The sequence below is a fragment of the Cordyceps javanica genome, chromosome 4 (assembly GCF_051103115.1).
Source record: "Cordyceps javanica chromosome 4, complete sequence".
Taxonomy (NCBI): domain Eukaryota; kingdom Fungi; phylum Ascomycota; class Sordariomycetes; order Hypocreales; family Cordycipitaceae; genus Cordyceps; species Cordyceps javanica.
In genome coordinates this window covers 1,742,681-1,769,498 of record NC_139298.1, presented here as the reverse complement: position 1 = coordinate 1,769,498, position 26,818 = coordinate 1,742,681, and the positions used below count along the sequence as shown (strand labels likewise).

Here is a 26,818-nt window from a genome sequence, read left to right as displayed (position 1 = left end):
ACCAGGAAAATCTGTCACACATCTTGGTACCTCGGAGGGTGAGGCAGAGAGCGAGGGCCGCTTTCGAGAAAGTGGCCCGACAATTCGTATTCGGTGCACACTCGGAACCACATCCATCATTATTCATCATTCGGCAGAAACGGCCATGATGATATGGGCCCCTTGCCTTGAGGGGCTTGTCCAGTTGCAGGCAACCGGCCCGCGACACCTGCGGGCCTCGCTCAGATTTCGGAGGCTGGCGCGCCGTGCCCCCCCTTGGCTTCCCGCAACGGTACGCAGATCCCGGGCGGGCAAGGTTCACACTAATTTACTAGTAGTAACCGGCAGGCACTTTACCACTTGGCGCAGAACTACTAGAGGATTCGGGTCAAAGGACTTGGTATGGAGCCGGCGGATACGGACAGACTGGGAGGGCAAGGTAACAGAGACAGAGAGAGAAAAATCTCGCTATTTAAATGAATGAATAAATGAATGACACTAAAGTATACCTAATAACCCAAAACACCCTCAACCTGCCCGGAACGGTCAAGTGATATCATAACCCGTCAATACGCTAGCGAACAGTAGAGCTTGTCATGACAGCAGCTCATTTACAGGAAGAAAGCAAGACCAGCCAGAGCACCGAAGAAGGTGACACCGCTGCGCTGAGCACCACCGACCATGGGAGGGTGAGTAGGGCCGACGACACTGGGGCCACTGGCAGTGCTGCCCGGGGCGGGCTTGCAGTGAGGCGGGTGGCAGGCGTTCTCGCCATTGTTGTTGCCCTTGTTCTCGCCATTGTTGCCCTTGTTGTTGTTGTTGCCCTTGTTCTCGCCATTGTTGCCATTGTTACCGTTGTTACCGTTGTTACCGTTGTTGTTGCCCTTGTTGCCGTTGTTGTTGCCAACAGGAGCAGCAGTGACGACGGGGCCGGAGGGGTTGGTAGGAGGAGCAGGCTTGGGGCAGTGGTCGCCCTCGCAGGGAGCAACAACGGTGCAGTCCTTGCCGTCCTGGCAGACAACCTTTTGGTGGCACGCTCCGCTGTCGCACTGGGCGTAGTGGCAGTCATCGCCGCTGCAGACGAGGTTCTTGGCGCACTCGTCGCCGACGCACTTCTCGGTCGCGCACTTGCCGCCGTAGCAGACAATCTTCTTGTTGCAGTCGCCGTCGTGGCAGCCGGGAGCGTAGTGGCAGTCATCACCACCCTTGTAGATGACGAGCGTGTTCCACTCCTCACCAGCCTTGCAGGCCTCGGTCCAGCAGTGGTCGTCGTGGCAGACAACGCGCTCCTTCTCGCACTCCTCGCAGGGGTTCTCGTGCGCGCAGTGGGGGCCGTAGCAGACAATCTTCTTCTTGTGCCAGTCGGGCTTGTGAGGGACCTCCGTGGTGATGATCTGAGTCTGCGTGGTGGTGATGGTAGTGATGTGGGGAGTGTGCGTGCAGTTCTTGAAGTGAGGGGGGCAGGCGGTAGCGGTGATGGTGCTGGTGATGGTAGAGACGTGGTGCTCAGTCTTGGTCTTGGTCACCGGGGGCGGGCGGACGTAGACAGTGCAGGGCTCGTCATCATAGTCATCATCATCCCAATCGTAGCAGCTATCGCGGCTGAATTCGGACAGGTCGTCAGTGATTTCATCACCGCAGTGGCATTCACTTGATGGACTGGTCAGCGAGATGATCATGTGGGTAGCACGGGCCGGGATGTGATAATAGACTTACTTGCTGCGGCTGACAAAGTACTTAGCGTCGCAGCTGGCGGCGCAAAGGTCCAGGTCCATGTATTCGTCGAGGGCGACCAACTCAAGATTCGCCCAGCTGAGCATGTCAAGAGCACAGCCGATGAGGTCGTAGTCGCCAACACTGTCCGGCACATTGGCGGCGTGGGAAGAGGCGTTGCCGGCGTTGGAGGCGGCCATAACGGCGCTAGCCGCGCCAGCGGCGAGGATGATGGACATTTGCATTTTGGCAGCGTTTATTCAAGATGCTGTTCGGGTTAGTCAACGAAGGAAGAGGGCGCTTAGCCGGACAGAAATGAATGTACTCGCGAATGCGGGAGTGGATGATGAGGATGAGAAAACTGATCCATGGAGGCAGATGAACGACGGTTATTTATAACCAGTTTGGACCGGCAACCCGTACTGCGCTGTTTCCGGTATCTCTTCTCTCCCTTTGGTCGTGTCTTGCCGTCCAAGACAGCATTCTCTCCCATAGAATGTCGACCTGTACATAGAGCGGCCGCCGGGAGCAGGCGTTTGGGGGTCGTGTTGAAGAATGCAAGCTTCGCGGGTGGCGGGCGTGCCAGCACTTGTTGTGTCTCGCATTAGTCCCACGAGCTAGTCCTGTTCCTCATTTTCGGCTCGTCGGTTTGCTGGAGTGCGGACGATTGAATGCGCAGATCCGGCGGAGGTGAGACAGATGGGATGACTGCCCTACCCACTTGGCGCCGACGCAAAGAATTTCAGTAGCGCGGTGCCGTCGACGCGGCATGCTCGAGACCAGTCTCCGGATGCAAAAGCAGGTATGCTGATTGCAAGATTGCCAGCCTCTGGAGGGCAAAGCCGCCGCGACCTTGCTATGTTGTCCCATTTAGCTTCATCTGTAGCTGGCCACTCATCCCAAGCGCGTGAAAGCACTAGCGTTGAGTACAGCATCTCCGAAGAGACAGTATGCACATGGCTCCATTATCGACTTCATTCGGCATCAATCGACTGGTGCTATTTGCCCAGCTCTGCGCTGAGTGAGGTTGGAGTCCCCGCTTCGAGAGTCCGCCGATGGGCCGTGACATAGGCGACGCGCCTTGCGATGTAATTTCCTCCTGCATTTGCTTTATATGGCATTGAATCGGGATATCAGAGGTCTACGCGCCTCATTTGACGATAGCGTATGGACTCGTAAAAGCATCGCTCCGAGGACTGCCATCCCATGCTGGTGCCGTCAGTGCTGTTTGATCGTTACCACTATCATCAACGCATTCAGCGATTCTGACAGTATACTGGTACCAACCTGTTGAACCAAATTCATGCATCTATGATAGGCCGCGTCTCTGATTTCCTGCCAACCACCTGATATCGTGAGGCCACTCCGTACCGTATGTGGGAATGCGTTGGTTGGTGACGCGAACAGAGTGAGACATGCTGGGCGCAGATGTCAGTTTCGCGTTTTTGCTCTGTTTTCCTATAGGGTAGTCCTGTCGCGTTGGCTCAGCAGCGTCTTCGCACGGGTCTAGATGGTGTTTTGATGAAGAAAAAAACATGTAGTCATTTATTCAATCGTTGGATGCTTACGAAATAACAATTAGTCACAATCTACGGCAATATGGTAGTGCACTGGGCAAAGATTCAGCAGACGTTCCCCAAGCCCTTTCACGAGCTTCACTGGAGATTTCCGCATACGGCCAACATTTAACGGTGTGAGCTTATTCTTTGTCTGTGGTTGCTGCAAAACTTGTCTTACAAGCAACTCCTAGGATCGGCATTGAGGCTTCACCCACGCGGAGAATAAGGAGGAACGCCGCTCACAATCGAGAGATCAACGTGGCACTGTGATATTGTGATTTACCATGTTACTATAATTATCAAGACCCCTATAACATCGAATTCAGCACTCAAATGCCGACATCGTGGACGAGTTCTGAAAAAAGGTCTACCAGCAGCCTCTCCGTATCATTTCTGGTGACGGGAGGTCGGCTTCTTGCTGCTGTCTGGGCATATTTCCTCAGTAATCGACCGACTGGACCTATTGACTGGGCAACTGGGACATGCCTATGTAGACCCAAGTGTAGAATGGTAGACGAGACATTTGGGATGATCCGACTTCAGCTGCGGTAAGTCAGAACACAGATATGAGCAGTCGCTTTACAAAAACAGACACGAGCATTCTACGGATCGTGGGGTCCACAAGGCCATCTGATTAGTTGAAAGACAGTCTATCAGTTATCCCAAGACCTCAACCGTCTTGAGCGACCCTGTGCCTGTGTAATCGAAAGCGTGGTCGACCGAGGCAACGGCTCACGCGTCTGCAACCGTCATTCCTGCACGCGACAAGTGTATGCGGAAGGGTGGTTGGGGCAGCCGTTTAGCGTGCTCCCGTCGAGACACAAGTCTTGTCTGGGCCCCCCTCCTGTTTTTCGAATTGAGACATGTATTTTTTCCCTCGGGAGATCATAAATCCAACGCCAATTTCGTATGAAGATATAAAGCGCATTCGTCGAGGAGTACAGAGACAGCTGGTTCAAGCCAGTGGAACGTATCGCTGTCGCGAGTGCAAGACTCATACGATGAACGATTCAAAACGCAAACGTGTACATATGCAGCCGAATTCAACATCAACAGCCAATCTCGAGATGATTTAAGCAACGCGTTCCTGGCGCGCCGCACTAGGGAACGAAGCCGACTGGCTTGTACTTGGCCGCCTGTAATGAAGCTGATACGCATTCGCAACGGCCCGAACTGTTCCGTCCGAGATCGTGTTGTGCCTGACTACCCGTCATGCATTATCAGCCCTATCATATTTTTGCTGGTATAATGTAGATTTGCGGAGGATGAGAACCGACGACTGTCTGCTACGTTCGCGAACTACTGAAGGGCAAGCCCCCCCCTCACCCCCTCACCCCCTCACCCCTCCCTCCGTAAATCGATATCCATGTTCGCATGAACGTTCATCCGGATCACTCTTGACTAGCACAGCTCAAGCAAACCAAGCAAAGCTCTCTCAGCCGGGTTGGGCTTCTGCGTGACGCGAGGCCAAAGGAAGGACTTCCCCCACTGCGGCTGTCCAGAACGGCAGTTGGCCATCGAACTGCCGATTTGATGCGGGGTTGAAAATGGTCCTGTTGCCATTGACACGGAGAGAGTTGGAGCATCGGTCTTGCAGATATCCATGAAAGACAAAATTACAAGTCGATCAGTACGGGCTAAAGTGTAAATGCTAGTCTAAGAGTCTTACAGCCACATCGTACACCAGCCTTGATAGTGCCACACACCAGTCGGGTATCCGACGGACCTGGCGTTGCGAACTTGAACGGCTTCGAGAATGAATAAGACTGCAGCGTAGATCGTGCGGGGCAACTACTCTGTAGCACTATTCCCGTAACAATCGTATTTCAGCTGGCTCTATGTCCTGGGCTTCTTGCTCCCAGTTGTTACCCTCCAACTTTGTCCTTCAGCTTTAGATTGACCATCATGAGTGGCACGAAGCTTCCATTTCACGCGGATCATATCGGGTCCTTGATTCGGCCAGCCTCATTATCAGAGGCCCAAGAACAGGCTGACAAGGGGACCATCTCGGACGCCGATTTACAGTTCGTTCAGCGAGTAGCCGTTGCGAACATTGTTGAAAAGCAGCTGGCGAATGGGGTACGTGCCATCTCGTCCGGCGAATACGATCGCAAGTACTACTTTTCAGGCTTCTTTGAGAAGCTGGCTGGCTTCAGGGAGGTGAGTCCGGTGCCATGGGAGCTCGCGCGCGTGTCTGCGCCCCCGATTGCGGCCTTGAAGAAGGCGGGCAAGCCGTACCCAATGGCAGCCGTTTGTGATGGCAAGATTCAGCGGCTAGAAAGCCCATACATGGATAGTTGGAAGATGCTGCGCGACACGCTGCCACAGGAGAAATGGAGCGCGTGCAAGTTTACGATGCCTCCACCTTGCTACTTTCACCTGCGTCTAGCCAAGGGCAAGTGCTACAGCCCGGACGCGTACAGCAACGACGGGGACTTCTTTGCCGACTTGGCTGTGGCCTACCAGCAGGAGATTCAGGCTCTGTACGACGAGGGCCTGCGCAATCTGCAGATCGACGACCCGACACTGGCCTACTTTTGCTCCGATGAGATGATAAGCGCGCTCAAAGCCGAAGGCGAGGACCCAGAGGCGCTCTTTGGGCAGTATCTCGACGCGCACAACGACTGTATCGCGAAGCGCCCCGCAGACATGCACGTCGGGCTGCATATCTGCCGTGGCAACTTTGCCAAGTCGATGCACTTTAGCCAGGGCTCGTACGAGCGCATTGCTGAGCGCTTCTTCTCGACGCTTCGCTACGACACCTTCTTCCTCGAATACGACGACGAGCGCTCGGGCGGCTTCGAGCCGCTGCGCCACCTGCCGCGGGGAAAGAACGTGGTGTTGGGCGTGGTGACGACCAAGGACCCGGCGCTCGAGGACAGAGAAGCGATCAAGCGGCGGGTGGTTGAAGCGGCGCGCATCGTGGCAGCCGGGCAAGGCATCAGCGTAGACGAGGCCATGGGCAGCATCGGCATCAGCCCGCAGTGCGGATTTGCCAGCGTGGCGGTCGGGGCGGACGGCATGACGGAGGCAAGGATGTTTGCCAAGCTGAAATTAGTGCAGGATGTTGCGACGGAGCTATGGCCGTGAAGGATAGGATTCGAGGGAGTAGGCAGATCGACGGGGAGCTGGACAGATGGCCCTGCTGCCTGGTTCTTCCGCACACAGTTGGATCTTGAGTAGCCGAAATAGACGGTTCATGGTAGAGTTGGCTTCCAAGACACGTGTGATACCGAGTTTGAGTCAGGATGCGCAACGTGAGATGCCTGCGTCGTGCGTCTCCTGCAGGTGGCGATGCTGGCATGGGCTGTCGGCTCTCTCCCTTTCCCCACTTGTAGATGTCGTGCTGGGGATTTATTAGCTTTCGGCGTCCTGTGGCGTAGTCCCTGCAGGCAGCCGCGGAAGAAATTCACAATTCAGACAGTTGGATGTGAATCCTCTGAAACTGCGTCTTGCTTGACATAGTGTGCACCTGCAGTAAAACTACTGTCAAGATAAGCTGTACTTTTTGCCTAAGTCCGTTTGTGCGCGCAGGTAAGTATATTGTGGTTTCGCCGTAGGCACGACATGGCTAGCCGAAGCCGAGAGTCGGCCGTCGGCATCCGAGCGAGCCAGGGCGCATGAACTGGCGGGCTGGTTGCTTATTAAATGCAATGGCGAGGCATGGGTTTTCTCACCAGGCCAAGAGTTTGGATCCGTGATCAATAAAGAGGTCACGCGTGGCCGATGACGTAGGAGGGAGAACAAATATCCAGCTAGATATAGTAGTAAATGGTAAGCCTAAACCAAAGGCGGCGAGCTATATGTACCTAGGTACCTAGTGCTTGGCCAGTCCAACTAAGAAGTCACCCAGTAAATTATAGCTACTGCAGCGCCCGCATGGCTTGTTTAGCGGGCTGCAGGGCGACGACGCCCGCCCCCTCCCCCTTGTAAGTGATGCCTAAACACCGCTAAATGAACCCCCCGAGGACCCCTAGACGCCCCCAAAAGCACCCTCAACGTCCCCTGCATGCAAGCCACTCGTCAGGCTTCGTCAGGCTTCTTACGGCAATTTTCCAGGCGCTAAACCGCTGCAACCTTGCGCATTTCCCCCACTACGACCCCCCGAAGCTCTTCAAAGCCAGTGACACCAACGTGGGTCCCTTTGTTTCCCTATTTGGAGCTCGACGCTCACCTGTGCATCATCGCCCGCACCCGGCGACGCAACTCTCGATTCCCCTCCTCCACTTCCAACTCCAACCTCTTCGATAGCTTTTCTCCCGACATACTTACAACCTGGCCTCTACTTTCTGCCATCGTGTCATTAATTCTTCCTCCGTTATGAGCGGCTAGCTGGCTTCGTTCTGATATATATTTCCCGTGCAGTCTCACTACCCCTCTGTCACGCACCTTATCACGAGAGTCAGCTGCCCAGTTCACCCTCCCGATAAGCCAACCACTAGTTACCACTTTCCTACGCCGCACGATATCTCTTCTCTATCACAACTTTCTCAATATCGGCAATATAGACCATACTTAACCTTGTGGCTATCCTATTCAGCAGAAACCACAGATTCCTAACTCCTGACCATCATGTTTGACCTACCTGCTCTGTTACTTTGGTGAGCCTTCCATCCGTTTGCCCCGCCTTGGGCTTGCGCGCGCTCCGTATCCCTACCACTGGTTCTGACAATATGCGTTTGCAATGCTCTTTTAGCTCGGTAGCATCTTTCCTCTTCCCAATATTCGCTTCCTACAAAGCTCTCAAAACATCCGACCCGGCGCAGCTAACACCATGGCTCATGTATTGGGTCGTGTTTAGCATCTGCCTCCTAGCCGAATCTTGGGTATCATTTATTGTCACTTGGTTCGTACTTCCACCTTCATGTACGTAGCCAATTCAAGATGCTAACCTCTTCATTTTAAGGATACCTTTTTACGGATACTTTCGTCTGCTGTTTCTTCTCTACCTCATCTTGCCACAAACCCAAGGGTCCCGCATTTTATACGAACGATACGTCCATCCATTCCTACAGGACAACGAATCCCAGATCGACGAGTTCATTGCCGGCTCCCACGAGCGCCTCAAATCAACGGGTCTGTCGTACCTTCGGCAGGCCATCAACTATATTAGGGAGAACTTTCTTGGCATGCCTCCGGCTGAGCCGCCCGCACCCATTCCCGAAAATGTCGGCGCGCAAGGCTATACCCAGGCTCTCCTCTCTAGGTTTAGCATCCCTTCCGCCAAATGGACCGCTGCCGGCTCTCATGGTGGCAGCGACTTTTATAGCCTCCTGTCCAACGCTGTCGCAGCCGCCAGCGGCGCTGGAGCTGCTAGGAGTGCTCCAGGCTCCAGTGACATGACTGCATCTGGAACTCTCATCCCGGAGCACCTACGTGATTCCGGTGAGAAGATGAGCTTCATATCCACACAGAAAGAACGTCTTAGTTATCTACTGGCAGCTCTCGATCGTGAGGCGCAACAACTTCAAAATGAAACGCCGAGGCAGTCCACCTTAGGCACTTTTGATGGAGCAGACCCTGGGTCGACACCGCGGTCGCCTAGTGGGCTTAGTATGCTGAGCGCTCTTAGCAAGAGCCGTAGCGAGACGGATTTTGAAAAGATTGACGTTGACAGCGGGACCGAGGATGAGCTCACCATGCGCAGGCGCAATGTGTCGGGAGGCAGCTCTTGGATGCCGTGGGGTTGGGGCGGAGCCGACGGGCACCAACAAGACCATGGCTCAACCACTGGACGGGAGCACTAGGCCTGCAGCTCGTGCAGCAGCAACCAGGATGAGACTTTTCCTTGGGAGGACCGGCGTTGGAGCGTAGACGGCGTTGCCGGACAGCACGGGTTTACATATTTTGGTTGAATTGCTTGAATTTTAGACTTGCAGTATTTATATGCGCTTACGGTGATGCAGGTAGTACGGTGATGCAGGTGGTACGGTGATGCAGTAGTACGATGATGCAGTAGCACAGCGATACGGTCAAGTAGTGGTGTGGATGGGCATTGTGCAAAATTGCTACCTATTTGAGAATCGGGGTTCTTTGACGGCTCGTCAAGGGTAGAAATATAGTTGATAGAGGCGACAATGAGTCTACTGCAGGAAGAAGATCGAAAGAAGAGAAAAGAACAAGAAGAAGGAATTGTTCAAGGGATAGTAATGTACAGTTACAACGTCGGAAGAGGGTATTTTGGTCTCCATCCAACAAACCCCAGCCGAGATGGAGCGAATGTATGTATATAATACATGTCCGGGAAACCTTGCCCGTCCTTTTATCATCAGGGGAGAACGTCGTCATCTATTTGGCCTGACGGTAGGGGTAGGCGACGTCGACGGCGCCCTTGCGGTACCAGAGCGTGCGCTTCTTCTTGGTGGTGGCGTGCTCGACCCAGACCTCCTCCATGCGGTTCTTCTTGAACCAGCGGATGAAGCTGGGGTCCCAGAGCTCCGAGGCGATACCCAGGTCCTTGCAGCAGCGCATGAGCGCGTTGGACTTGCAGCCCTCGACGGCGGACGGGAGTTGGTCGGCGCCGAAATACGAGTTTTCACCTTGTGCTTGCGAGACGAACCTATGGAGATGATCATGTCAGTCTCACGATGGGTTTCTTCCCCCCCCCTTTTCTCCCCTCACTTTTACGTCGCTTGCGACAATGCTTGCGACAAGAGAGGGGAAGGGGGACATCTTTTGAATCTTACCTTCCATCTACAATCAGGGCATACTCGCGCGTGACGATGGAGTCCCCGACGACGGCCTCGCCCTTGGGGATCAGACCCCAGCCCATGGGGCCAAAGGCCTCGTTGAGGCGACGGCGGTAGCGGATCTCGGGGAGGTAGATGATGCCGTCGGGCTTGACCTCGATGTCGTCGACGTCGAGGGGTCGCATGAGCGCGGTGAACTGCCTCTGCGTCACCGGGCGGCTCGAGATGCCGTGGAAGCTCGCCGACCAGTCCACCGCGGGGATGGGGGCGGCGGCCGCTGCTGAGGAGGGGTCCGTGGCCTGCTCGTCGTGCGCGACCGTCGTGGGCTGGTAAAATAGGTCGTTGGGGATCGCCGAGGAGGGAACCTTGCTGCTGCTGCTGCTGCTGCTCGAGGTGGAAAAGGGCTTCGACAAGGGCTTCGTAGCGGCGGGCTTGGAGGGCGTAGCAGGCTTGGCGGATGTGGACTTGGCGGCGGGAGCGTCTGGTAGTTTGTTGACTTTTGGCGCAGGCGGTACGGTCTTGGAGGAAGAAGCCGCGGCGGAGGCTGTCGATGTAGAGGTCGACCAGGATCGTGTGGTGTGGGCGTTGATGCTGCGAGTGGCGAGGCGACTTGAACAGCACAGCTGCCTCTGGCCCCGCGACAGGGCTCTGTAAGAGGCGTTCATCGTGTATGGATTGTGATAATGAAGGAGTTGCCGACCGAATTGGCGTCCAAGAGAAGTCGGGCGACGCAGAGATACAGGGGAAGAGAGAGAGAGAGGTGAACAGCTGTTTTTTTTCGAGGCGCGAGCTGGTTACCTACCCAGATGTGCCCCACAAATTACTGTTGATGTGACTTGTCGGCAGAACGAGATTTGTCTGTTAAATTGAACTGAATGGGGTATTTTCTATAGATACAGAGAGGTTGATGAGGTGTTGTACAGATTGAGTGGCATGGCAACGATGCGTCTATGCGTCCTTGGTGGATGTGCGCTGCTCGTTTCCGTGGCGCTTCCAGCACTCCTTGAACTGTTGCATCTGCTGATGGTTAGCACAAGGATGAAGCTACCGTTATGGGTAGAACCAAAGGCAAAAAAAAAAAGAAAGGAAAAGAAAGAATGGGACAAGAAAAGGAAGAAAGAAACAAAAAGCAGAATAAAAACAGACAAGAGCATCGATACTTACTTCGGAAGTACATGCCCTCCAATCCTTCTTGTCAAAGTAGCAGTCGGTCATCTTGGCGTTTTCCTCTGTAATGGCAGCGCATCAAGTCAGCCTACAGCGAGCGGCCCACGACAAACCGTTATGACGGGCATGACGGCAGCCAAGCATTGGTTGGGACAGGAAGGAAAGAGTTTTGCAACGAAAGAAGAAAAAACAAAAGAGTCAAAAAGTAAAAAAAAAAAAAAACATTCAAAGAAAACTCACCAGAGCATCCTGTGCTAAAAATACGCTTGTCCCTGTTGCTCCGTCCGTAGCCATCCAAGGTTAGCATCGGGCCCTTCTTGGTTCACGTCTGCGGGCGAGAGAGAGACAGAGAGCATGTGCGGCGCGGCACTTTTGCCCGCTCTCACATCTCCCTCGACATCATCATCTCACCCCATACGAAACACAACCCGCCAACGCACACTCACCACTCATCCGGCTCGTCATCGGCGTCGTCAATTGTCTGAGCCGCGGCATCGGGCTGCTGCACCTTGGCCTCTTCCACCTTTTGCACCTCGTTTTGTGCGGACTGCGACGATCCCATCCTCTTTTTTTTTTTTTTTTTTTTTCTTTCACCAAGTCGAGGGGGCGGGTGCTTCCTTGATATAAAGGGTCTGGGTGAAAAGGGTTGTAAGGTGGAAATTCTCCAGGCTCATCTGCCACGGTTGGCGACCCGTCTTGTCCAGACCACTCTGCGATTCGCCAACATGGCACCGCAACGACTCAATGTACTCGTGTATACAGGTATTGTAAAAAAAAAAATCTCTGCATCCTCTCCCAACTCCCTTTTTTTTAATTTCCTTATGAGTGTGTGTATGTATCGCATCTGACTCTTCTCTCTTCCTTCGCCCTCCCCTCCCACTTGCCACAGGTACCGGCACCACCAGCGAATCCGTCCGTCATGCCATGTACTCGCTGCGGCGCCTGCTCTCGCCCAACTACGCCGTGATCCCCGTCGGTGAGGCCGCGCTCCTCCGGGAGCCGTGGCCGCCGACGTGCGCGCTGCTCGTCATCCCCGGCGGCGGCGACCTGGGCTACTGCCGCGCGCTCAACGGCGAGGGCAACCGGCGCATCGCCGACTTTGTCCGCCGCGGCGGCGCCTACCTCGGCCTCTGCGCCGGCGGCTACTACGCGTCCCGCCGCTGCGAGTTCGAGGTCGGCAACCCGCCCCTCGAGGTCGTCGGCGGCCGCGAGCTCGCCTTCTTCCCGGGCACCTGCCGCGGCGGCGCCTTCAAGGGCTTCGAGTACGCCAGCGAGAGGGGCGCCCGCGCCGCCCGCCTCGCCCTCGCCCCCGAGCTCGTCCAGGGCAAGCTGCCGGCCGAGATGGCCTGCTACTACAACGGCGGCGGCATCTTTGTCGACGCCGACCAGCTCGCGACCAAAAAGGTCCACGTGCTAGCCTCGTACTGCGACGAGCTAGATGTCGACGGTGGCAGGGCCGCCATCGTCCAGTGCAACGTCGGTGATGGCAAGGTCATCCTCTCAGGTACCCATCCAGAGTAAGGCTTTTTATTTCACTTTCGCTTCCTTTGATCTGTTTCACTTTGCTTTTAGGCACGCAACCGAGCAAAAGCAGTAGTTTTTGAAAAAAAAAAAGAAAGAAAGAAAGAAAGAAAAAAGGTTTGCCGTTTGCTGACGCGACTTGTATGACCGCAGATTCGCCGCCGAGAATCTCCACCGCCAGCCCGACGTCCCCGACTACGACGAGCTCATCGCCAGCCTCGCGCGTGACGAGCGCACGCGCTCCGGCTTTCTCGGGCTGTGCCTCGAGCGCCTCGGCCTCGAGGTCAACAGCCAGGGCGGCGCCCCGCCGCCGGTCCTCACCAGCCTCCACCTGTCCGCCGCGGACAGCGGCACGGTCAGTGACCTCATCCTCCACGCCTGGCAGGACGTCATTGACAGTGAGCGCGGCCAAGACCTCCTCCGGGGCGAGGCCGACACGTTCCGGATCCGCAGCCAGGGGGCGGCGGGCGCCGCTTGGAGCCTCAAAGATTTGAGGGAAGCCCTTCCCGACGCCGCCGCCGCCGCCGCGCCGGACCTCGATGCGCATGGCGTCCCCGACTACAAGGCCGTCACCAAGGACATTGTCGCGCACGAGCACCAGCTGCCGGATGAGAAGCTCACCCCGCGCTTCAACCACAGGCTCTTCTTTTCGAGCTTGCAGCAGTTTCAGTCCATGGAGAACGGCGCCCGCGAATGGGGCAACACTCTTCTCTACGGCGATGTCGTGACGAGTACCAATGTTCTTCTGGAAAAGTACGCAACATGTGCGCGTTTTCGCTTTTCGTCTTACCAGATTCTCTAACCATGGACGGCAGGAACCCGAAACTCATCGCAAAACTGCCATCCGGCTTCACATTTACCGCCTCCACGCAGCTCGCCGGCCGCGGGCGCGGGACCAACGTCTGGGTCGCGCCGCCGGGCTCCCTTCTCTTCTCCGTCATCATCACCCATCCCGCGAACCTGGCCGCGTCCCGGCCCGTGGTGTTTATCCAGTATCTCGCCGCCATTGCCGTCGTCGAGGCCATACAGTCATACGGCCGCGGATACGAGAAGCTCCAGGTCAAGCTCAAATGGCCCAACGATATCTGTACGTTTGAACCCGCCCGCGGCGGTCCTGTCCGTATTCCCCTTTCTTGAGGGGGCGCGGGAGAGGGGCAGTCCAATCGTCCCAAAATAAAACCTTCCCATTTTCTGATTGACAACCTTGGCAGATGCGTTGGACCCGAGCAAGCCCGCGTCGGAGAAGTCATACGTCAAGATTGGCGGTATCCTCTCCCAGTGCGGGTACTACGACGGCAGCTACCAGATCATCCTGGGCATCGGCATCAACGCCGTGAACCCGCGCCCGACGACGTCCATCTCGGACATGCTCGGCGAGGGCGCCGCGCCGCTGCACCTCGAGACGCTGCTCGCGCGGGTGCTGACGCGCGTCGAGGCCGTCTACGCCCAGTTCCGCCGCGAGGGCTTCTCCGCCAACCTCGAGTCGCGGTACTACCGCCACTGGCTGCACACGGGGCAGGAGATCACGCTCGAGGCCGAGGCCGGCACCCGCGCGAGGGTCCTGGGCATCACGCGCGACTGGGGCATGCTCCGCGTCGAGGAGACGGACAGGGACGGCCGGGCCACGGGCCGCACGTGGTCCCTGCAGAGTGACGAGAACAGCTTCGACTACTGGAAGGGTCTTGTGCGAAGAAAAGAGTGAGGCAAAGCCCGGGAGCCGCGGGAGAATGATCAAAAATGCACAGGTTTTACGTGAAAATAGTAAATAGTTGTATTGTGTTGGTAAAATAGTACAGGTGGTATATTTGCGGCAGAAACCCAGGCACACTCCGGTGGCAAGATTCCGCGCAAAATCTACCAGTTATCGCTTCAAGACCAGGGGCTGTCGTCAGCCTCTTGGCAGTCTGTTGCTTTCTCTAGATTGTAGTGTATTTTTCCGCCCATAAAACGCCGTGCCATGCCGCAGTCGAGTGAAGATGTACATGTATACAAAGGAAACGTCTCCTTTTCTCCTTTCCTGTTTCCGCAGCCACTATTTTTTTTTTCCGTTGCCAGGTGATTATGTCGCGCATCTCGCCATTGCTTCGAGTAAATTCGTGTCCTTTTTTCTCTCTTCCTTCTTGGACGAGTCAAAGTCATGAAGCCGGTCGTGTTTGCGTCATTTGCTGTGGAGGGTTCGATTTCCGCTGCAGATCAGCCACAGACAGGCAGCAGGAAGCCACAAAGGGCTCTCTTTGCCGCGCTCTCCGTCTACCGGTCCTTGTAGACCTTGGGTTTCCACCCTTCCTTGGCCTCGGCCTCCTGCTCAATCTTCTCCTTCATGGGGCCGAGCTCGCGCTCGAAGCGCTCCTTGGCGCGCACGATCTTGCTTTGCAGGTAGAAGCTGCCGCCCTTTTGCGGATCGTTGGCGTCAAAGAGGCGCTTGTAGCGCTCGAGCACCTCCTCGACGTTGGCCTGGCCACCCGCCGGGGGCTTGACGTTGAGCACCTTGCAGGCCTCGTCGAGGGTCATGCCGCCCGACAGCGAGGCGCCGGCCGAGCTGCCGCCGCCGGCCTTGGCCTGCGCACGCTGGTACTTGGACGCGGCCTGGGCTTGCTTGTACGCTGCGACAAAGGAGCGTCCGAGGATGCGCGAGCCTGTGACGAAGGCTGTGAAGACGAAACGGTGCGCCTGGAGAGAAGGCCTGTGTTAGTCGGGTGTTCCTCGAGCAAGAAAAGAGACGTCCGCCTTTGTCAGACGAGCTTGGCCGAGCTGCGCGCAAAGGCGCAGAAGAGCATTTTGCGCGAGCTATGCAGGCCGAGCAAGGGTTGCGGGCGGTTTCCGTACCATTTTGTTTCTTTTTTTGGAATCAGACGAATTCAATCGCTGACGAGAGGTTGGGTCGATAAAGGTAGACGGTGATAGGAAGTAGAGGTATCTCACTCCCGCAAGACAGCAATATACTCCTACGTCGTCAGCTGGGGGGCTGTTGAGTGGCGGCCTAGGGTCGAGAGGGTAGACGCAAAAAAGGCAAAGGAGAAATGAGTCGCGAGATTTCGGAGGCGCTAGATTTTCCGTGTCCAATGCCGGCGCAGCGCCGAACAGCCAGCCAGGCGGTGCTAAAATGAGAATGCCACAGAGAACGATGCTTAGTCATGCGGCGGAGAACCAGTCAGGTTATACAGGGTATCGACCTGCGTATCTTCGGTCCTGATAAATTACCATCAGCTGTTATCAAATTGTCAAACCTGGACTCATAAATACCATTTTCTTCGACTAAGCATTATAGTGGTGCTCATATGGTTGTAATTTTATTTCTTCATGAGAGAAAAGACTTGTGACGGTGCCAATGCAGACACACCCATAGACTTGATCCGCCCCAGCGGGCACCTTCTACCCGCCTCTAAGCCGCGGGATTGCCAAACCTCATGTAAACACCATACATCTAGGCTTGACCATAAGCCCGCTTTGAACATTCATTTCTAGTAGCCTTTCCGAATTTCCTGGGGCCTTCATTTTTCCCATTTACTTCACTGTAAGTCCTTTACGTTTCCCTCCCCCTGGTTCACTCTTCGGCAAGGTCACCATTGACGAACGGCTAGCTTTAGCTGCGAGGGGAGGCTATATTCAGCCAGAAAACATCCAGAAAACATGACGCCGCAAGACATCGCAGACCTGCTACGGCGCGAGGGCCGTGGGGACGCAACTGAAGAGTACGACGCGACCCTGGAGGAGCAGTCCGCAGTTCAGCGCCGCACCGAGCTTCTGGCTGATGTGCTAAAGACTTGCAACGAGCTGCGAGCTTCGGACCCAGCCCAGCTCGCGGAGGTCGCGGAGAAGCTGGGCGACGGTAGCCGGGATGGTATAGTGTCTCCCTGTTGGACCGTCTGGTTCTCAACCTCAAACAGTGCTCTGCGGGCTAATTTCGTGTCTAGAGGCTTGGCGATTGCCGTATGGTGACTCGGGCATCTTGGCTTTTTTCCTTCAAGAGCTTGCCAAGGACAACATCACCAACAAGCTCAAAACTCACTCCCTGCGAATCGTGGGAAATGCATGCGCAGACACAAACAAGAATCGAGCTCTCATGGTCGAGGAAGGACGTCTGGATGCGGTTGTCCGACAGCTTAGCGATGAAAGTGTCGTCCAGTTTACCATTCCCGTGCTGTACAATGTCTTGGTCGACTACGGTATGCACCCACACTACGATGCGCCGTGGAATAGCCCTTTACAAGACCTACCATACTAATTGCAGTGTGGTACAGATCCCGCCCAGGTTCTTGCCTCAGAGCTCAAGATCAGCCAAGCCTTGATCAAGCTCCTTTCCTCGCCAAACCTGGCGCAGTTCGCTGGCGTAATTCTGTACCTTTGCCGAGTCCTCGCGCTTCTCGTCAACAGGGACTCTGAACTCGCCATAGCCGCTGACGAGACTGTTGGTGTTCTCCTTTCCGTCGCCGTCAACAGCCCCTGCAAGGATGACGTGGAGGAGTTCGCCTCGCTCGGCTCCGTCGCCGTCGCCTACCTCGCGGCTGACCGGTTCCAGCAGCTCGCCATCTCACGCGACCAGATCGGCCTCTTCTTGGACGCTTTCCACCACGCCCATGCTGGCTTTGACACGGCCGCCATCGCCGATCCCGAATTGGCCGCCGCTCTGAAGCAGCTCCGCCTTTCGATGCTCAACATGGTCGCTGAGCTCACCGCCCAGGACGCCTTCCCCGCCTCGTACCCGCCAACGTCGGCGCCCGCGCAGATGGTCCTCGGATGGCTTGGCAGTGGCAGCGACACGCAGCTCCAGGCGGCCGCCTGCCTCGCGCTAGGAAACCTTTCGCGGTCCGACGGCGCGGCGACGGCGCTGGTCGAGGAGTACGCGCCCCAGGCGGCGCTTGTCACTCTCCTCTCGGACCCGGCCGTCGCTGACGCGCAGCTCCTACACTCGGCGTTGTCGCTCCTTAAGAACCTCGCCATCCCCGCGCAGAACAAACCCGCGCTACGCCCACTGCTAGAGCCGGCCTGTGTTCCGCACATCTACGGCCTAGACGCCCAGCCGCAGGTGCAGTACGCCGCCGTCTCGCTGACGAGGCTCCTGTTGTCCAACTGCCCCGACAATGTTTCGCAGTTCTGCAGGGACCTGGGCCAAGAAGACGCTGTTGATGCTGCTGCCGCTACAGAGACTAGCCCTGTGACGACACAAAAGAGCAACACTTTGGGTGACTTGCTCGCGCTCTTTGGCCGCACCGACACGGAGCCCACCAAGGTCGAGGCAGCCCGCGCCGTTGCCGCCATCTGCCGCGTCTTGCACTCCAACGCCGCCGCGGAGCTGCTCCCGGGCAACGGCTCGTCAGACAGCGAGAGCCGCTCCGGCTTTTATGCGCGCCACGACGTCAGCAAGCCTCTCGCGTTCCTCGTGACGCAGGAGAAGTGGCACGTCCTGCGCTCCGAAGCGTGGTTCGTGCTGGCGCTCATGTCTCGCTCCGCGGACGGCTCCAGCGTTATTGCCGCCATGCTGAAGCAAGAGGCTGTCTCGGCGCAGCTGACCGAGACCATCACCGGGCGGAAGTCGGACTCTGGTCGGGTCACGGAAGTGGTAGACGGGGCCGGCGACGCCCAGGGCACGGCCGCGCTGTCGGCGGCCGAGGGGCTGGGCTTGCAGCCCCAGCAGGCAGATCCCAGGCAAAAGGAGAGGATAGCAGCCGTGGAGCGTGAGAATGCTCTCGTCATGTGCACCGAGCTGCTGAGGAACTGGACTGATGACTTTGCACCGCTGAGCCGCGGGTTCTTGGAGGGCTTGTTAGCAGAGGGCACCGAGCTCGTGGTGGCACACAGGAGCAAAGAGTCAAGCACGGCATGATACGTAGAGAATATGATGCTACATTCCTTAATGCAGGAGAATGCAATTCGAGACAAAACAGTCGGGATCAAACAGAGTTAGGTCACCCGAGATGGCACAAGGTGACTGATTTGCAGTAAAATCAGATTTCACGTAAAATATTTTTTGTTCTTGATTCATTTAGCGTCGAATACAAAAGGGAGAGCCAATGATCATGCAAATAATTCTTTACCCTGGACCTAGAGTTACGCTGCTCCTGAACCGGGCCAAGCACTAAACATCGTAGCCTTGCAGCAGCCGACCCATGCCCACTCCCTCAGAACACGCAAAGAGCACATAAAACCCTCATAAAACACCAGTATCCCATTTTTATCTTCAGCCCTCCCCCGGAACGATGTCTTTTTATTTCTTCGCACCCTCGGCCTCGGCCTTGTCCTTTGCGCGCTTCTCGCGGGCGCCCAGGTAGCGCTTCTCGGCGCGGGCTTGGCGGAGGGCCACGTAGGCGCCGCCCTTGACGGGGGCGGGCATGTCGCCCTTCTTGATCTCCTTGACGGCGATGTCGGTGGCGGCGACGGGGAGGACCGAGGCGATGTTGGCGGCCGTCTTGACCTTGGAGAGATCGGTCTTGGTGTCGCCCTTCTTGGGAGCGTTGGACTTGCGGGGAAGCAGGATCAGGCGCTCCTTGTAGGCCTTGAGGCGGGCAACGTTGACGGCCAGGGACTCCTCGGAGAGGTTCTGGCGGCGGAAGTCGACGGCGATACCGATGGTGGGAGCCAGGGGACGGGGAATGCCAGCCTCCTGTGACATGGGTTAGTTTCTCTCAATCAGGTGCTTTTCAAGAGCGCATTGGCCTTGATCGTCTCGTGGTCCAGAAACGCTATCCCGCCCAAGTGCAACAAATTTCCATTGATCGTAGGGCTTAGCCTCCTGGAGGTCGCTTGGAATTCTTGTCGTCGAGCGGGATGGGGCGAGAACACGACGGGACGGATCGTAGCTTTTGCGGTAGTCTCTTCCGTACCTTGAGCTCAGTCAGAGTGAAACCGCGGCCAGTGCGGACCTTGCGGTTGTACTTGAGGGTAGGGCATCGGACAATGGGACGGAGCTTGTCGACGGGGCGGGGAGCCAGAGCAGCGGCCTTGGCCTGACGGGCAGTGCGGCGGGAAGCCTTCTTGCCAGCCTATAGATTCCAATCACGTCAATAACCATATTTTCTGAGCGTCTTGTTCGTTTTTGCATTTGCCAAGTCCTAGTTGCGCTGGTTCGGAAACAGACCCGGGGGTGATAGGAAAATTCGCATACCTGGTCAAAGTGCGTGCGTACGCGACGCTGCCAGTCCTTGTGGAAGTCTGATAGAGAATCCCAGTCAGTCGAATTGATCTTTTTTGTAATACGTTTTGATCGCCCGTTTCCATGTCGCCATCTTCGGGTTCGGTCCGACCGTTTGGGGAGGGTATATATGCTCACGGTTCTTAACGATCTTCTGGTTGTGCTTGATCGCCTGTTGAGAGAAAAAAACTGCTGTCAGCATTCATGTCTTTGATTGTTTTTTTCATCATGCGCTTTGCGCAATGGCGGGAGTTTCGTACCATTTTGTCTGCTTGCGATCAAACGATCCGGGTTGTCGATTGTTCGAGAGGCGTGGTGTAATCGAAGGAGTTGGAGGCTTGACAATTTCTTAGAAGGGTTTTCGTGCCCTACAAACGATACGTACCTGGTGGGGTATGCCCTTTCCGCTGGACGGACAAGCGAAAGGGAGAAAAAATTGACGAGGTTATGTGGGAAGTCACGTGTACACAAAGCTGTGGGAGACCCAAAAAACATAAAGGTGGACCGTACTGCCGGTTTGGGCTTGGCGCGGCGTCTCTCGTTTGCCCTTGGATGCCTGGATTCAAAGGTGGCCAGGCAGGAAGAAGTCATGGCAGCTGGCTCCAGAAAGCTATAAATTTCCCACGCGCCGCCTCGTTTTTCGATTTCTTTTTCTCTTTTCTTCTTCATACTTACCTTGTTCCGAACTCCCCAGCTCAAGATTTGGGGGCTTCAGTGTGGAAGGCCTGCATTGCACAGCGCGGTGTCGATCCACGCTCTATTGTCCTTCGGGGCCATAGGGGGCGTAATTTTTGATATCTTCCACTGCTTTTCATTGTGAGCGACGCTACACGCGACGCCATGAAGAAGATGCGACGGACTGTGAACCCGGTGTAAAGGGCGGATTGCTGGTGTTCAGACGTGTGCCAGTTCTGAGCGTAATTTACGCTGCAATATGCCAGATAGAAGAAGCAATCCACGTTGCATCCGGCAAATCTCATTATCATCGCGCGCGTGATCAGGGGTTACGACAGCATTTGGCGAGAAGAGGCTTTGGACAGCGCGTCCAACACCCCTCCTCAAGCAGCCTGTCTATTCTTCATTGTAGGTAACATGCCCCATTCCACAGTCATTGTATTGTGTCTTTGCCGATCAAGACGTACGTACGTAGCAGAGTGCCCCCTTTCCGAACCGTCGATTTCTCATGGATTCTCTTCGCGCGCTCAGCAGCTGTTTGCTCCGGATCGAAAGGCCAGCAATCAGCAACAGCGTGTTGATCGCATCGTTTCAAAATAAAGCTCTCAGGCAATACAAGTCACTCTATCGAATACTTTCCAGAGCCCAGTAAAGAAAACGACCCCATCTCCAACTACTTGTATTCCAGACACTCCGAGCAAGTAAATTGCACTGTAGAGCTTCTGCCCACCGGGATTACTCCGTGCCAATCATAGCGCGCGAATTCCACGCCAGACCCGGGCTCCCAGAAAAATCTCATGACAAGCTGGACTCCTTTGAACCCGCCCCATTTTCGCGGCAGAAAAACCTCCCAGTAGACAGCGCCTCGTTCTCGTACCTTGCCTTGTCTTGTCTCTGTACCATCGCCCACCCTTTTCTTCTACGTCGACCCAAATTATTCACCTCTTGTTTCGTTTTTCATTCTGCTCTATCATCATACAACCCACAAGCCTCTCCCGCCTCTACCGACCGGTAACAGCGATGGCGTCAAGGATCGGCCCGCGCACCGTCAAGGACGCTACGAGGTTCACCTCGACGATTCCTCACGCCACATCCAAGACCGCCGGCTCAGCATCGCCGTCCGCCTTTGTCGCGACGCCTAAACCCTCCAGAGTTCCCGGCGAGACGCCCGAGCAGCGCGTCAAGCGACTGCGGCTCGCACACCTCGCCGCGCAAAAGGCCCAGATCAGCCAGACGGACCGCTTCATCGATGCGTCCCGCCGCTTCCTAGATGTAGCCCACCGCTGGACAATAGGCGGCATTGTCGTCTTTACCGGTATGCTCTGCTCTTTCTCTTCTTGCTCTTTAGTTTCTTTTATTCTTCTTTTTGCCCCCCTCCCCCCGCTCTCTTTTTTTTTACAAGGTCTCCCGAAAAAAAAGGCTCCGACAACTAACGGTCCGCCCTCCATCTAGCTGTGGCCGGCGTTGTCAGCATATACTCGGTATGGGACATGCTTCGATACAACCGCGCTCGACGCGCCGAGTGGGCCGAGGCCCAGAAGAAGCTCGAGTCGGACGAGCTCGCCAGCGCGCGCCTGGCGTATCTCAAGGGCACCGCGACCGAAGACCAGATTGCGCTCGTCGAGGCGGCCAACCGCGAGGCCGAGGAGAAGGGCATCCGCCTGCCGCCGCTGATTGCGCCCCCGGAGCACCGCACGCACTTCGAGGAGCACCTCAAGCCCACGCTACAGGGCGACGCCGCCGGCAAAGGCGCGCCCAACAACAGCACCGGCAAGGGCGTGTTTGGTGTCTTCTCCGGCCTGTTCGGTGGTGCCGCCGCCACCACCACTACCAATGAAGAGCCGGTCGCCGCCGCCGCCGTCGCAGCAGCAGCAGGCACCCAGGCAGGAGCCGTCAAGTCCGCAGCCAAGAGTGCGTGGGACCAGGAGATGGAGAACCAGCGCATTGGAGGCAGCCTGGACAGACTTGGTCTGGAGGGTGCAGCCGGCGTGCAAGGCTCTACTACTAAGAAGGGGTGGTGGCCCTGGTAGTTGCATTTGTTTGGAATAATGCCGGCGGCCGGAGAGATGAAAGCCAAGCACAAAAAAAACAACGCAGCATCAGCATCAATGTTAATTTGGGATTCAAAAGGTGAGAAGCGGCCATGTATGTACGCTATAGGAGGAAGGCCTGTCAGGAAGAATGGTGACAAAAATTGTATCATAGACTGTAGATGGGTCGAGCATTAGACGGCGTCCTGGAGTCCTTTTTCTTCTTTTGTATGTACGATAGATGAATCTCTCATCCTCAACATCTACGCAAACCAAACAAAAGTGTATAATTTCTTATGAAAAAAAAAAAGAAGATGGAAAGTCATTTTAAAACCCAGTCGGCCATGCAAAGGCCAGTGCAGGTGATGGGTAGGATCGTGCTCAAAAGAAGAAAAAAAAGTAAAGAGTGAATTACTGTTTAGATGATATGATGCAGAGCGCTCTGCGAGTGGGCGGCCTAGATTGCCTATAGCAAAAGGACCTTTCTAAATGAAGTCGCGAGTTGAAAGCGATTTTGAGGATCTAATGATGGCGGCAAAGAGAGTGCAGTACCCCAATACAACAAGAAAAAGATTTCGCTGGGACAATACCGAGATAACAAGATGAAAAAAAAAAAACGCTCCGATCCGTAAGAATGCAATTGAAGATGAGAATCGCGTCACACTCAAGTAGTATCGTGAATGCATTCTCGTGGGCAAATATAGAGTACAGCTCCTTGGGTGTGGAGTACGTTGCGACTTGTCGTTGTCGGCCGTCGGCAAAGGATGTCAAATTCATACGAGGGCCAGGGCCGAAGAGGCCAACGATGGTTTTCGAGAGATGAGCTGCGTCAGAGACTCATTCGCCCCGCTGGCTTTCGATGGTAGACCAGACCTCAGATAATCATGGGCATCCGCTTCGCAAAGCAGCGGAGCTGTTGGCGCTGCCGCGACCATGAAAGCGGTCTCACCGCGTTATCCCACACTTGGTGCTCCGTGTTGGGATCTGCGATGAAGCTCTTCCCATGCTATGAGATAATGATGTGGTTGAAGTGTCCGGGCACCTTGTCTCGGCACTTGTCGCAGTCGGACCGGTATCCTATACTGAAACTGCGCTTCATGCCAGGTTGCCATGTCCAGGTGTTGACGGTGTGTCGGCTTCGAGTATGACCCTTCCGGTGCGAGCTGGGAGAGTCTGGTTCGCCTTCTCCGTCGTCCGATCCGGTGGGTCGCTGGATCTCGACATCCATCATGGCGTTGGGATGCTCCATCGCCTGAAGGGCGGCAGAGTGTGAGGGAGAATGCGCCATACAGTCGTCTGATTCCGATATTGGCGAGGGTAATCTTCTATTGTTCTGCAGGGCTTGCCAGTTCTGACCGGGAGGCGCGTCGCATTGGACGCAGGGTTGGTCGACAATGTCACGGCATCCCGCGGCAGCGGTTGCATTGGCCCACTGCTGACCTCGAAGCTGGTTGGCAAAGCTGGATTGCATAGGTGTTGGGATGCGGCCAGTTGCGGGGTCTGGTTGCAGATGGTTTAGATGGTTCGGTATCGCAGAGTGAGTCTCGATGGACTCCATGGCGGCCAGTTGCTGGTAATTTGAGACGGGATTTTGCCAGGTGGAATAGTTTGGGCCTGACGAGCAGTCTGATTCGTCCATGCCGGAAACCATCATTGTGGAAGAAGGCATGCTCTGCTGCGGCATCATGGGCATCGGCGAGGTGCGCACGGGCAGGCATTGAACGCGTTTCTGAGCATATCATCAGCATGGGGAGGGTGGATGGAGGTGTATAACGCGGCGTGACGGTTCAGTGAATGACTTACGGCGCGGTGCTCGGAGAAGCCAGCAGGCCCGTTGACCAATTCAGCCTCGTCTCGCTGCCTCTTTCGGCCACCGTCCATCACGTCGTTGTACTGCTGGGTAGCAAACATGTTGGTTGTGATGCCGGTCGCACGCGGCCAGGCGAGACGAGCTGCAGCGTAGGCGAGGTACGTTCTGAACGGCGAGGTGGACGACGCGGCGTGGCTGTAGTGGCTTCTGAGATGGTGTGCGTATGCAGCGACTTGCAGTATGTGCGTGGGCAAGAGGCTGCGTCGAGAGTGCTGCGGGACACTTTTGAAGCGGCGGTGGCAGCGGCAGCTCGTATTTGCTGCAGCGGAGGGGCGGGTTTGCTTTTGCGAAGTAGACCGAGGAGAAGGTGGGGTGAGCGAGAAAGACGAAGTAGAAGAAAAGAAAATAAAAGAGTACAAAAGAGATGATTTATGATGAGAGTAGCACGTTTTTGGGAGGATGATAATCCAGGCAAGGCCTGAAACGGATGAAAGCCAGTTTGTCAAGGGACCGACCGATGGGGGGGGAGGAGGCGGGAGACGCAGGCGGAGAGCGAGAAGGCGATGGTTGGTAAAGTGCCAGAGTGCCAAGGTGACAAAGCAAGGGACCAACCAGCGCCGGTGCGAGGGGCCCTCGGAACCACAGGGTATTCCCAAGACTGGGAGAACAGTGATGGACGGGTTTTTGAAACGTATATTCAAGAGATTGAAGATATTACCTTTTATACCGGAAAAAAAGGAAAAAGGGCAGAAATCGACAGAGAGAGAGAGTGAAGCTGGTTTGCTTTGTTACAGGCTGGGCCCGTGTGAGGCGGCGCTCTCGCTCTCAAGGTGACCCGCTTGCCTTGCTAGGCTGCTGGGTACTGGGTACAACCGTACCATGTGGATGGGTGGGTGGCGATGCGCTGTGGCTGAGATGGCTGGTGGCTTCAGCCTGTCAAGGTAGTACTAACTTCCAAGTCAAGGAATATACTGATATACCAACCTACCCTACAGGTTGCCGCACCGTTGATGAGCGATCATCGATATGCGCGGTACAAGTCAATTTTATTTCGACTTGTTTTGTTTCTTTCTTAACACGTAGGATATCTCTTTTTGTTTAACCCTCTCCGGCATCATGTCCACGTAGAACATGGTTAGTCAGTTGTCTCGTGATAACGTACAAAATACGACCAGACCAACCACCCAAGTCTCGGACGACGAGTCAGCGCCCACAAAGAATCCTGCCTTCTCCTGCAGCACAAAGGTAGAAGACTAGGTCGACAAGATTCAGACTCAGCTTCTGCAGAGTCAGCCATGGCGGCTGCGCCGAAATGCTTCAATACCATGTCTCAATGTCTCATACTCTTCTTCTTGCTGGCACTCCGCACCGCACTAGTGCTGGAGGTTGGCTGTTGATCGGCAAAATGGTCGTTGCGCACTGCTTTGCTTTTTGCATGCATCTAGATGCCGACCGACCGGGCCATGAGCCGACATTGTCTATGCCTTTTCTGGTTTCCGTGTCCAGCCAGGTACTTGGTTGGGAGGAAAAGGGGCTAATAATGTTGGTACAGAAGGCTCAACATACGCACACACACAAACACACGCGCGCCTCTCTCTCGATACCATTTTGTGTTTGATTACCGACATTAATATTTCAGGCCCTCGCCTCATTATCAGTGATACGGAACGCCACGGGCTGAAACTGGCCTGGCTGGGCTTCGCATTGCGCTCATACTTGGCCATCTGGTCATGTTGCGATGGGCCCCAACCTTGGCAAGCAAAGCAGCCAGGCAGCTTACAAGACAGCTTATTACTTACTCAGTACGGAGGTACTACTAGTATAATAGACTCCAGTATTGTACTGGGTAGGAGTGACGTACCCGCTTCTGACGTAGGTCCCGCAACTCCCTCTTGACTTGTGAGTATTACACACCTTGTTCACTCGGCTGTGGTGCGCTACCAGCCGCCAGCACCACTCGTCAGCCCATGGACCACCCGCCTCTGCTTCTGTTTCCTGCTCCCAAGGGCATCCCGCAGCGCTGATATACTCATCACTTGCACTTGCAGGGCCAAGCAAACTGACTTGCAGGCGCAGCTGCGCCAGTGCGCTGATTTCATAGCTTCAACCTCCAGTCTTTTTCCCACACTGCAGTTAATCTGGAACCTGCCAACGTTGCCTGCCAACTTGCTGGTGGCCGAGCGGGATATTCGTCCACACTTGGCCGCTGGTAGGTGCCTCGTCTTGCAGTGATCTTGTCAGTACTGGTACCGAGTACCTTAGAGGTAGGCAAGGTAACTAGTGTTCTCCACTGCCTCCGTCAGTGGTCTTGCAGTGGTCTTGCAGTTGTCTTGTAGTGGTCTGTAGTGGTCTGTAGTGCCTTGACGTGGTGGCCGTTAGTGGTCCTGCAGTGACCCTTGTAATGGCTCTACTGGTTCCGGCTAGTGGGGCCTATCGCAGCGATGGTGATGAGTTTTTTTTTATTTTTCCCGAACCAAAAAGAATTTTTATCCAAAAAAAAAAGAATTGAATAAAGATGAAAAGATTTAAAAAAATAGACTCTCCTA

The 26,818-nt window shown here is 55.5% G+C and overlaps 10 protein-coding genes across 10 annotated transcripts; 5 read left to right on the top strand and 5 right to left on the bottom strand.

Annotated features, from left to right (window-relative positions):
- Window positions 1–590: 590 nt before the first annotated feature.
- On the bottom strand, window positions 591–1,937 carry V2A60_006429 (uncharacterized protein; the record flags this gene model as incomplete). Its single annotated transcript, XM_083257723.1, has 2 exons — window positions 591–1,629; window positions 1,696–1,937. The coding sequence occupies 2 exons, from the start codon at window positions 1,935–1,937 to the stop codon at window positions 591–593; spliced, it is 1,281 nt and encodes a 426-aa protein (XP_083113849.1).
- A 3,219-nt stretch (window positions 1,938–5,156) lies between these two features.
- Window positions 5,157–6,341, top strand: V2A60_006428 (cobalamin-independent methionine synthase II family protein; the record flags this gene model as incomplete). Its single annotated transcript, XM_083257722.1, has 1 exon — window positions 5,157–6,341. One exon carries the CDS (start codon window positions 5,157–5,159, stop codon window positions 6,339–6,341), a length of 1,185 nt encoding a protein of 394 aa, XP_083113848.1.
- A 1,482-nt stretch (window positions 6,342–7,823) lies between these two features.
- V2A60_006427 (TB2/DP1, HVA22 family-domain-containing protein) lies at window positions 7,824–8,998 on the top strand (the record flags this gene model as incomplete). Its single annotated transcript, XM_083257721.1, has 3 exons — window positions 7,824–7,852; window positions 7,948–8,097; window positions 8,158–8,998. The coding sequence occupies 3 exons, from the start codon at window positions 7,824–7,826 to the stop codon at window positions 8,996–8,998; spliced, it is 1,020 nt and encodes a 339-aa protein (XP_083113847.1).
- Window positions 8,999–9,539: 541 nt separating this feature from the next.
- On the bottom strand, window positions 9,540–10,605 carry V2A60_006426 (mitochondrial genome maintenance MGM101-domain-containing protein; the record flags this gene model as incomplete). The annotated part of the gene is made up of 2 exons (XM_083257720.1): window positions 9,540–9,810; window positions 9,938–10,605. 2 exons carry the CDS (start codon window positions 10,603–10,605, stop codon window positions 9,540–9,542), a joined length of 939 nt encoding a protein of 312 aa, XP_083113846.1.
- Window positions 10,606–12,031: 1,426 nt separating this feature from the next.
- V2A60_006425 (biotin--[acetyl-CoA-carboxylase] ligase BPL1) lies at window positions 12,032–14,330 on the top strand (the record flags this gene model as incomplete). The annotated part of the gene is made up of 4 exons (XM_083257719.1): window positions 12,032–12,624; window positions 12,782–13,381; window positions 13,444–13,715; window positions 13,840–14,330. 4 exons carry the CDS (start codon window positions 12,032–12,034, stop codon window positions 14,328–14,330), a joined length of 1,956 nt encoding a protein of 651 aa, XP_083113845.1.
- A 548-nt stretch (window positions 14,331–14,878) lies between these two features.
- V2A60_006424 (import motor complex subunit PAM16) lies at window positions 14,879–15,405 on the bottom strand (the record flags this gene model as incomplete). The annotated part of the gene is made up of 2 exons (XM_083257718.1): window positions 14,879–15,298; window positions 15,367–15,405. The coding sequence occupies 2 exons, from the start codon at window positions 15,403–15,405 to the stop codon at window positions 14,879–14,881; spliced, it is 459 nt and encodes a 152-aa protein (XP_083113844.1).
- An 853-nt stretch (window positions 15,406–16,258) lies between these two features.
- Window positions 16,259–18,452, top strand: V2A60_006423 (armadillo-type protein; the record flags this gene model as incomplete). Its single annotated transcript, XM_083257717.1, has 3 exons — window positions 16,259–16,469; window positions 16,543–16,794; window positions 16,870–18,452. The coding sequence occupies 3 exons, from the start codon at window positions 16,259–16,261 to the stop codon at window positions 18,450–18,452; spliced, it is 2,046 nt and encodes a 681-aa protein (XP_083113843.1).
- Window positions 18,453–18,833: 381 nt separating this feature from the next.
- Window positions 18,834–20,020, bottom strand: V2A60_006422 (60S ribosomal protein eL13; the record flags this gene model as incomplete). The annotated part of the gene is made up of 5 exons (XM_083257716.1): window positions 18,834–19,229; window positions 19,450–19,608; window positions 19,731–19,777; window positions 19,896–19,929; window positions 20,018–20,020. The coding sequence occupies 5 exons, from the start codon at window positions 20,018–20,020 to the stop codon at window positions 18,834–18,836; spliced, it is 639 nt and encodes a 212-aa protein (XP_083113842.1).
- A 1,432-nt stretch (window positions 20,021–21,452) lies between these two features.
- V2A60_006421 (cytochrome oxidase c assembly-domain-containing protein) lies at window positions 21,453–22,462 on the top strand (the record flags this gene model as incomplete). Its single annotated transcript, XM_083257715.1, has 2 exons — window positions 21,453–21,747; window positions 21,885–22,462. 2 exons carry the CDS (start codon window positions 21,453–21,455, stop codon window positions 22,460–22,462), a joined length of 873 nt encoding a protein of 290 aa, XP_083113841.1.
- Window positions 22,463–23,468: 1,006 nt separating this feature from the next.
- V2A60_006420 (uncharacterized protein) lies at window positions 23,469–24,373 on the bottom strand (the record flags this gene model as incomplete). Its single annotated transcript, XM_083257714.1, has 2 exons — window positions 23,469–24,191; window positions 24,266–24,373. The coding sequence occupies 2 exons, from the start codon at window positions 24,371–24,373 to the stop codon at window positions 23,469–23,471; spliced, it is 831 nt and encodes a 276-aa protein (XP_083113840.1).
- Window positions 24,374–26,818: the final 2,445 nt, after the last annotated feature.